At 50.1% G+C, this 9,598-nt stretch overlaps 1 protein-coding gene across 1 annotated transcript in view; it reads left to right on the top strand.

The window, feature by feature from the left end:
- The first annotated feature begins 8,514 nt into the window (after positions 1–8,514).
- MC3R (melanocortin 3 receptor) overlaps positions 8,515–9,598 on the top strand; it is a 2,667-nt gene continuing 1,583 nt past the window's right edge. The window contains 1 exon segment of the mRNA XM_006779360.2: positions 8,515–9,598. This exon segment is cut by the window's right edge and continues 13 nt beyond it. Within this exon segment, the coding sequence (XP_006779423.1) occupies positions 8,907–9,598 (692 nt within the window). The 5' untranslated portion in view covers positions 8,515–8,906.

The raw sequence follows: 9,598 nt of genomic DNA, 5'->3' as shown, positions 1-9,598 counted from the left end.
GTCCCCCCCCCTGGCAGGAACAGGGTCCGCTGGCCAACCGCCCACAGCCCCTCCCCATGGCCGGTCCCATCCCTGACCAGCCCCCACCCCCGATTGGCCTATGGCCCCTCCCCCAAGCCAGCTCTGCCCTGGATCACCCACACATACACACCAAATTGGGGGTGGGCTGGCCAGCCTACCTCCCACGGCCCCTCCCCCAGCCACTGACCCCGATCAGCCTCCCCACCCCATTTGGGGACTGGGAAAGCCGGCCCACCACCCACAGCCCCTCCCCACAGGTGACCTGGCCCCCACTTGGCCCCCCACCCCTATCTGGGCCAATCACCTACAGCTCCTCCCCCCAGCCAGCCCAGCCCCAATGGGGCTGATGGGGGCTTGGTCAGCAGGCCAACCTCCCACTGTCTCCTCCTCCTGTCAAGCCCAGCCCCAAGCCACCCCAATTGGCTGGTCGGACCCCACCCATGCATGAATTTGTGCAGTGGGCCTCTAGTTAAAAATGTTTGGACACTGAGTTGGAAAAACAGAGCTAATTTTCTTCTGCATGCCATTTAGACAAAAAATATATTAACTTGTATCTATACTAATAAAAGGGTAATATGCTAATTAGACTGGGAGACCTTCCCGACAAAGCCATGATGGTGGATCTGAGGCAGAGATGGTTAGGGGCGAACAGGCCACAGGGCAGGGGCGGGGGGGAGTTGGGGTTTGCTGGCTGGCAGGGGGTGGCAGTTGGGGGCAAGCAGGATCAGGCTGGCAGTGGGGGCAGTCAGGGGCAATCAGGCTTGCAGGCAGAGTGGTTAGGGGCGATCAGGCAGTTGAGCGGTTAGGAGCCAGCGGTGACAGATTGCAAGAAGACCTAAACCAGCAGTTGGACATCCCCCAAGTGGTCCCAAATTGGAGAGGGTGCAGGCTGGGCTAAGGGACACCCCCTACCCCCTACCCCATGCATGAATTTCATGCACTGGGCCATTAGTATAAATATAAAAATTAAAATCTGTAGATGAACAAAAAGAAAGCAAGAAAGGAAGGACAGAGGGGAAATATCCAGGAAGTAGTCTCTGACCACATCACGGCAGAGGAGTGGGTTCACTTGGCCGTGTTGGGTCGGACAGAGAAAGGGTGGGCAAGAGAGTGTGGGAAGGAACACAAGACAGACACTTGGACAACCACGTGGAAACTGCCCTCCATCAGTGTTACAGCTAATTAATGCTCATGTATCACTTTCCCTTGTCCCTTCCATGAGCAAAAGTAGGGATTTAAGGCCCAGAATAAATTCACATAAAAATGTTAAGATCTCTCGGGCCAAACGAGTAGTTAAAACTCAATGACATACACCCCTCCTAGCAGGCGGCCATGGCAACTCCCCAGTGATATCACGTGGATGTCTCATGCCCCTGATACGAGGTGATGACAAGGCGAATCACCTCCGTGGTATTCTTGCCAGAAACCCTTGACCCCAGTCTACCCAGAAACATCAGACAGACCCAATGGAGAGGCCTCTACACAGTGTCTGGCCAGTGCTGCTCAAAACTGTCCAAGTCATGAAAACCAAGGAAAGATGGAAACTGGAAGACACTGCGGAGGACATGACAACGTGACGCAGTGTGGGACCTCAGATGGGATCCTGGGACAGAGAGGGAAGGGGACATGGGTGAAATCAACGTGAAATGTGGAGTTTCGTGAGTAGCGCCTGTGCTGGCATGGGCTCCTTAGCAGTAACAAAGGTACCACAATGATACAACACGTTAGCACCGGGAAAGCAGGATGAGAGGTACATGGGAACTCGCTGTACCATCTTTTCAATTTTTCTGTAAATTGAAAGCGATTCCAAAATAAAATACATAAATACGGTTTTAGGAAAACTCAATTTCAGCACAGTGGCGGACCACTGCGGGAATGTTGTGAAGAGATGTCAGAAAGTCCTGGGTAGGATTTAGATCATCATAAAGTGTACCCAACCCTCCCACACCACTCGCGGAGGAACTGTCTTTTTGTTCCACCCGACCCTGGCCCCCGCTGGCAGCTCGTCCTTGGGCAGGAAGAAGTAACTGTGCCTCTAACTAACCATTCTCTCTGATCACACAGGCTTCCAGATGCCCACAGACCTTAGTCACAGCAGCTCTGCAGTAGGTCCCTCCTGGAGGAGTCCATTTACGTGGGTTGCCAGGACCACAGACATCTCCTCAACACTCTCCCACAGTATCAGCCGCACTGTAAAATGCACTTCCCGGGCGCACACAGTGAAAACCCCCTGTGGACATTGGCCAGTCACATCTCTATGTCGGCACATACTCCCCTGGTCTTCGGGGACGAATGACGAGCTGCACCACCCAGGTCTCTCTTCAGTGAAGGACTTGCCCCAGTTGAGAGCAAGAAGCCTGCAGCTATAATTCCTCCCAGATTGGCCTCAGCTGCAGAACCCCATCTTGCCTCAGATGAGCATCTCTTCCCAGGAGCCCCACATCCAGTAACTGAGCACGGGGAGCTGTCCAGCAAGAGGCAGCTGAAAGCTGAGGTGGGCTGGGGGCTGAGGATGCAGGCATCAGAAGCAGCAGCTCCTCAGAAACAATTAGGGTCAATGATGCAATCTTATTGTTTCTAATATGATCTCTGGACAATGCGGCCCCCTTTAAGAGGCATGGGGTGTGACCTCTAATTACGTGGCATTCTGCAAGACACAAGAAGGAGGGAGGAGTGCTGAACTCTGCCAGATTGGGGAGGAGTGGTTGAAGAAGGAGAAATAAACTGCTACAGAAGATTTGAGGAAAACTATGAAAAAAATGATTTACATTTACCCTGGCCAGTGTTCTCAGTGGTTCTAGTTTTGGCTTGAGCACCAAGGGGTCGTAGGTTCCATTCCCAGTCAAGCGCACATACTGGGTTGCAGGTTTGATCCTCAGCTCCAGTCAGGGTGCGTGTGGGAGGCAACCAATCAATGTGTCTCTCTCACATCAGTGTTTCTCTCTCTCTTGCCCCCTCCCTCCTTTCCACTGTCACTAAAAATCAATGGGGGGCGGGGAAAGGTTCCCATTTGAGCTGGATCTTGAAAGATAAGAGAAGTATATGCCAGGCACAAAAGAAGGGAAGAGCTTTGGGAGCAGAGAGAACATCCAGGTGCATGAGCTCTTAGGATAAGATCTCCTTGTTAAAAAGAGGAGCCACGATGGAGGCATAGGTCAATGCTGGTATGTGCTGCCTGCCACAACCACATCAAAATCACAACTAAAATACAGAACAACCACCACTCAGAACTGCCTGAAAGCTGGCTGAATAGAAGTCCTACAACTAGAGCAGTAAAGAAGAAAGCACATTGAGACTGGTAGGAGGGGCAGAGGCATGGAACGGGCTGGTCCAACACCCACATGTGCCATTTTTCAATCTGGGGGGAGATCCTCTCTGTGGAGGCCACCGTGAGGAGCAAGGGGTCCCAGCCACACACCAGCCTCCCAGCCCAGGGTCCCAGAGCTGGGAAGAGAACTCCCTATAACTTCAGGCTGTAAAAACAAGCAGGGATTGTGGCTGTAGGACACAGAGGCTGCTGGAGTCCCAGAAGATCCTCTTGAAGGGCCGGTGTACAGACTTACTCAGACTCAATCCCTCTGAGCTCCAGTGCTGGGTGGCTTTGGGGGACCCAGACACATACAGAGAGAAACTGGATTATCTGGTATCAGGGCAGGAATAAGAAGATGGCTCTCTCCCAGATGGGGGTGTTCTCAGGGGTCATTGTTACTGTGTTGGGACCTCCCCTGTCACAGAGCTGACTGGCAGGGGCCATATCTGAGTCTCCACCAGCCTGGCTCACACTATTTGCACCACCCAGGTGATTCCATGAGATCCTGCCCCACCCAAGCTTCTTGCAGCAACTTTTCTATATGAATGGCCTGTCATGGATCAGGCTTTAGTCTTTGCTAAAATCTCTCAAACAAACTGAAATTGATCTCAGCATACCCCAAACCTATCAATAAAGGTCCCAAGACCTGGCACCAGAACAAGCCTGCCTTGTTTCACAGCTGGGCCTCACCTGGGCACTTCCAAGCCCAATAAAAATAGCAGCCATCTGCAGATCTCTCTATAGCTCCTGCCAGGTGGCCCCAGGCAGTGGCTGACTTTGCACTTCCCTGAAGGCCCTAGAACCAGTGAACCTTGTGGACAGCTTCAGACCATACCAGATTATAACTCTACACATCCACAAGTGACACACAAAAGAGGCAGACTCAGTGAGCACCAAAGCCTGCTCCATAGGTGGGTTTCCTGCACAGCAGCTCTCCCACTATAGTTGCAGCTGGTCCTCACAGCCAATTGGCCTGGAGGTAAATTCCTCCAAGTGACACCAAGAGCAATCAAGGCTCAACTACAAGACTGTGCACACAGCCCACATAGGGGCGCTCAGGTGACTGGGGAGGCTGAGCCACTAGGCCCCACAGGACACCTACTACACAAGGCCACTCTACCAATTCCAGGAGACATAGCAGCTCCACATAATAGGTAGAAATTAACACAGAAGCAAGCAAAATGCAGAGACAAAGAAATGTGTCACAAATGAAAGAAATGGAAGCAAGCAAACTACTAGATACAGAGTTTAAAACCATGGTTAGAAAGTTACTCAAGGATCTTCATGAGAGCTTCAAGGGACTTAGTGAGACTTTTAAGGAAATTAGTGAGAATGTCAAAGACATGAAAAATGACCAATCAGAAAATAAGCATACAGTAAATGAAATAAAGAATCATTTGAGGTGTTGCAACAGTAGAGGTGATGATTCTGACAATCAAATCAATGATTTGTAATATGAGGAAACAAAAAAACACCCAATCAAAAGAGCAAAAAGAAAAAAGAATTTAAAAATATGAAGATAGTATAAGGAGCCTCTGGGACAACTTCAAGTGTACCAGCATTCGCATTATGGGGGTGCCAGAAGGAGAAGAGAAAAGAAGATATTGAAAACCTATTTGAAGAAATAATGACAGAAAACTCCCCCTACCTGGTGAAAGAAATAGATTTACAAGTTCAGGAATCGCAGTGTCCCAAACAAGAGGAACCCAAAAGAGGTCCATACCAAGACACATCATAATTAAAATGCCAAGGGTTAAAGACAAAGAAAGAATTTTAAAAGCATCAAGAAAAAAGCAGTTAGTTACCTACAAGGGAGTATCCATATGACTGTCAGCTGATTTCTCAACAGAAACTTTGCAGACCACAGGGAGTGGCAAGAAATATTCAAAGTGATGAACAGCAAGGACCTACCACCAAGATTACTCTACCCAGCGAAGCTATCATTTAGAATTAAAGGTCAGATAAAGAGCTTCACAGACAAGAAAAAGCTAAAAGAGTTCATCACCACCAAACCAGTATCACATGAAACATTAAAGCGTATTCTTTAAGAAGAGGAAGAAGAAATAGATTAAAAATATGAACAATAAAATGGCAATAAGTATATATCTATCAACAATTGAGTCTAAAAATCAAAATAAACAAGAAATCTAATGAACAAAGTAAACTGGTGAATAATATAGAACCAGAGACATGAAAACATGGAACAGACTGATGAATCTTAGAGGGAAGGGTGGGAGGCAGGAAGAGAGTAACCAAAGATCTTACCTATGGTCACAAACAGTAGGGGTGAAGGCCTGGAGCAGGGCAGTAACCTGGGGTGGAGGGGGGCCAACGGGAGGAAAAGGAGGGACATCTGTAATACTTTCAACAATAAAGATTTTTAAAACATAAATAACTAAAATAAAATTCATAGTTAAAAAATCTCCTTATTACAATTTATTACAATAGATTCTAACCAGACACCCCCATATGTGCCAACAACATACAATAAACACTGGCGAGACTGTCATGCCTAATGATTGTTATGAATAAAGTAAATTTGGCCTGGGGGTGTGGCTCAGTGATTGAGCATCAATCTATGAACCAGAAGGGTCACAGTTTGGCTCCTGGTCAGGGCACATGCCCGGGTTGTGGGCTCAATACTCAGTGTGGGGTGTGCAAGAGGCAGCTTATCAGTGATTCTCTCTCATCATTGATGTTTCTTTCTCTCTCTTCCTCTCCCTTCCTCTCTAAAATCAATAAAAATATTTTTTTAAATGAACAAATAAAGCCAATTGGTTTCTAGAAGATTCCATTAGGGAGTCATTCTGCATCTGCATGGCTCCCCCAGGTAAGCGGAAGGAACATTTAGAGAAGACCAAATTGACACTCATTAGCAAGGAGGGTACTCTTAGGATGAGGAGTTGAGGTGCCAGGCCCCACTGCTCTCTGTACAGGAGGCAGAGAATCAGAGAGTGGAGGTAGAGAAAGGTGTCCGAACTGGACACGTGCCAGGCCCAGGGCAGGGAAAGCATTGTGCGGTCCTGGTGGTCCAGGTAAGACCAGTGCCCCTGAAACCTCAGACCAAGACACCATAAAGGCACCTCTGAGGGGACCATGAAGGTGAGGAGGGACGGGAAGCCTCAAACGGATTGAGATTGTGTTTCTCCCCAGCCTGGGAGATGGGTTGGTTTAACATCAAATGCTGCTCTGCTGAAAACAAAAAGAAGTAGTATTTCTCACACCCTTCAGTTTATAGACTGAGATCCACACCCAGGCACGATTTGTACATTGGTAGACACTGGCAAAAGGTGAAGCTATCACAAACAACAGGTGTGCCTCAGAGTCCTTCCCCCAATATTCTCTCCTGAGTTTGACATCTTTTTAATTCTTGTCAATCTAACTGGGAAAACGGTATGGAAGTCTTGGTTTGATTTTCATTTCCCTGACTCCCAGAAGGCTGCACATCTTTTCATATGTTTATTAGACATTTGCATTTCTTGTTCAGTGAATTTCCATTTGTATCTTTTGCCCAATTTTCTAAGAGCTAATTCATCTTTTTCTCATTAATGTGCAGGTATTGTTTCTATAAGAGACAGTAACTTTTGCCCATGGCAAACGTTTTCTTCCTGTTTGTCTCTCACTTGGCTTATGGTCCTTTTGTTCATACTAAATTTTGGGTTGCCCATCTTACTAAGAGCTCTCCACTCCAAAGTTTTATAAATCTTCTAAATTTTATATTTCCATATGCATATTTCTCCTGTCTCATACTTACATACACCCACACTCATGTACCCACATAGTTAGATGATCATGAGATGGCTCATTAATCCACCTGGAATGTGTGGGTGTGGGTGTCTGTGTGTGCATGCAGCTGTGTGTGTGTGTGTGTGTGTGTGTGTGTGTGTAGGTGCAAGCGGACTCAGTGTTTCCAGACTTTGCACAATCCTTCTGTGCAGCATCAAGCCCGACATGAGCCACGTATTAAAGTCAACTGCTCAAATCTGCCTTTTACAGTTTCTAGCTCCCAGGGCACACCATCCTCCCTGCCCACTCCCTTCCCCACAGTCCCATACCCAAGCACTCTGGAACCTCCATGATCCTCCCTCCCACATTCTCTGCCCACTCCTCCCAGGATGCCATGGCCGCCTCCTTGCTTCTGGCCACTATCATCTGACCCTGGCTCTTTGCAGCCCTGGCCTGCCTGGCTCCTCACTCCTCCCCATCCCATCTAGTCTCCACTCTGCAGCCAGGAATCCTTCTAAATGCAGAACCACCTCATCCCTGCTCTACCTAGAACCCTTCCTTCCACAGCTCCCACCACTTCCAAACTCCCAAATAAGGCTGAAATCATCCTTTTTAAAGGTTGCCCCACAACCATCTTTAAAATAAAATAAAAAACTACAGCCCCATTTCTCAGATTGTGTCGCCCAGCTCCATGCTCCAGGCAGAGCAAACTACTTTTCATTTCTTCAAAAACACCAAGGTTCCCTTTCAGCAGATGGAAACTCTGGCTACGCCCCTGCTCACCTCTCAAAATCACCCACATATGCCCAGGCCCTCGCCTGGGTGATTCTCACTCACAGGCCAGGCGGGACCTCTGCACCCACATCCTCCAGATGGTCCCCACGCCAGCATGAAGATCCACTGCCCTTCCCTCCAAATGGTGGGCTGTCATTCTCCAGCTGGACCCCTCCTCCAACCCCAGCCCCCACCTCTCCACCCTGCATGGTCTCTTCTTCCTTAGAGTCAAGGCTGAGACCCTCCTTCCTCAGAACTTTCCTCTACCATTCAGATTAGGGCCCCGGCTCATCCATCAGCATCCCCCTGGCCCTCCCCATTCAAGCGTTTATCACACGGACTTAATTCCCTGATTTCTTGTCTCCCACCCAGACTCCAAGTTTGGGTGAAAACAAGAAGAGCATGTCTGTCTTGCTCACCATAAACTTATGCGCCCAGCAGCAGAGACCCGACACAGAGTAGGTACGCAGTAAATGTTTACTTTCCAAATGAATGAATGAATGAACAAGTAAATGGATGGATGGATGCCTGTGGCAGTTTCTAGGACAAATAACAAACTGCTCCGAAAAGCCAGCCAACAGATGCGCAGTCTGGCCAGCAGGGGGCACTAGCCTGCTTTCGGATCCCCTGCCCAAGCCCTGGGAGCCTGCCTGCTGTCAGTCACAGAGCCTCCGGTGCTCAGTGGTCATTTCGCAGCGCTGGAGATTAAGTAGGAGTTGTTTGCCACCAGCCAATGTATGAGAAGTGAGTGTTCACCCCTCACTTCCAACAACTGGCACTACATCCCCTGTCTTGCCAGGAAAGGAGCCGTAACTGTAGCAACCGGTGGCAGGTTTTCTGTTCCCAAGAGGGGATGGCAATGAAGTAAGGAGGGGAAAGGAGGGAGACGGCAGAAGAGTTCGCATAAAACTGCTCGCCCTGGAGCAGCAGGGAAAGTTCTCTGTGTGCCTCCCAGCTCACTCGCTCCCCATCCTTCCATCTGGGAGAACAGAATCCGAGTCCGCACAGGACGAGCATCCCTCACACGCATCTGGAGAAAACTCTTGCCTCCTGTGAGGAGCAGCAGCAGCAGCCTATGCCCCCGGCCGCAGCCCAGCTCGGTCAGCCCGTGTCCGCGATGAACGCCTCGTGCTTCCTGCCCTCTGCTCAGCCGGGGCAGCCTAACAGCTCGGAGTGCCCGGCCGCCCCCTCCTCCGGCAACCAGAGCAGGTACTGCGAGCAGGTGTTCATCGAGCCCGGGGTGTTCCTGGCGCTGGGCAGCGTCAGCCTGCTGGAGAACATCCTGGTGATCCTGGCGGTGGCCCGCAACAGCAACCTGCACTCGCCCATGTACTTCTTCCTCTGCAGCCTGGCCGCGGCCGACATGCTGGTGAGCGTGTCCAACGCCCTGGAGACCGTCATGATCGCCGTGGTCAACAGCGGCTCGCTGGCCCTGGAGGACCGCTTCGTGCAGCACATGGACAACATCTTCGACTCGATGATCTGCATCTCGCTGGTGGCCTCCATCTGCAACCTCCTGGCCATCGCGGTGGACCGGTACGTCACCATCTTCTACGCGCTGCGCTACCACAGCATCGTGACGGTGCGCCGGGCGCGCGCCCTGATCGTGGCCGTCTGGCTGTGCTGCGGCGTCTGCGGCGTCGTGTTCATCGTCTACTCGGAGAGCAAGATGGTCATCGTGTGCCTCGTCACCCTGTTCTTCGCCATGCTGCTGCTCATGGGCACCCTCTACGTGCACATGTGCCTCTTCGCGCGGCTGCACGTGCG

The sequence above is a fragment of the Myotis davidii genome, unplaced genomic scaffold (assembly GCF_000327345.1).
Source record: "Myotis davidii unplaced genomic scaffold, ASM32734v1 scaffold343, whole genome shotgun sequence".
Lineage (NCBI taxonomy): Eukaryota > Metazoa > Chordata > Mammalia > Chiroptera > Vespertilionidae > Myotis > Myotis davidii.
Note: the sequence above shows the minus strand (reverse complement) of the source record. Positions and strands in the feature narration are given on the sequence as shown.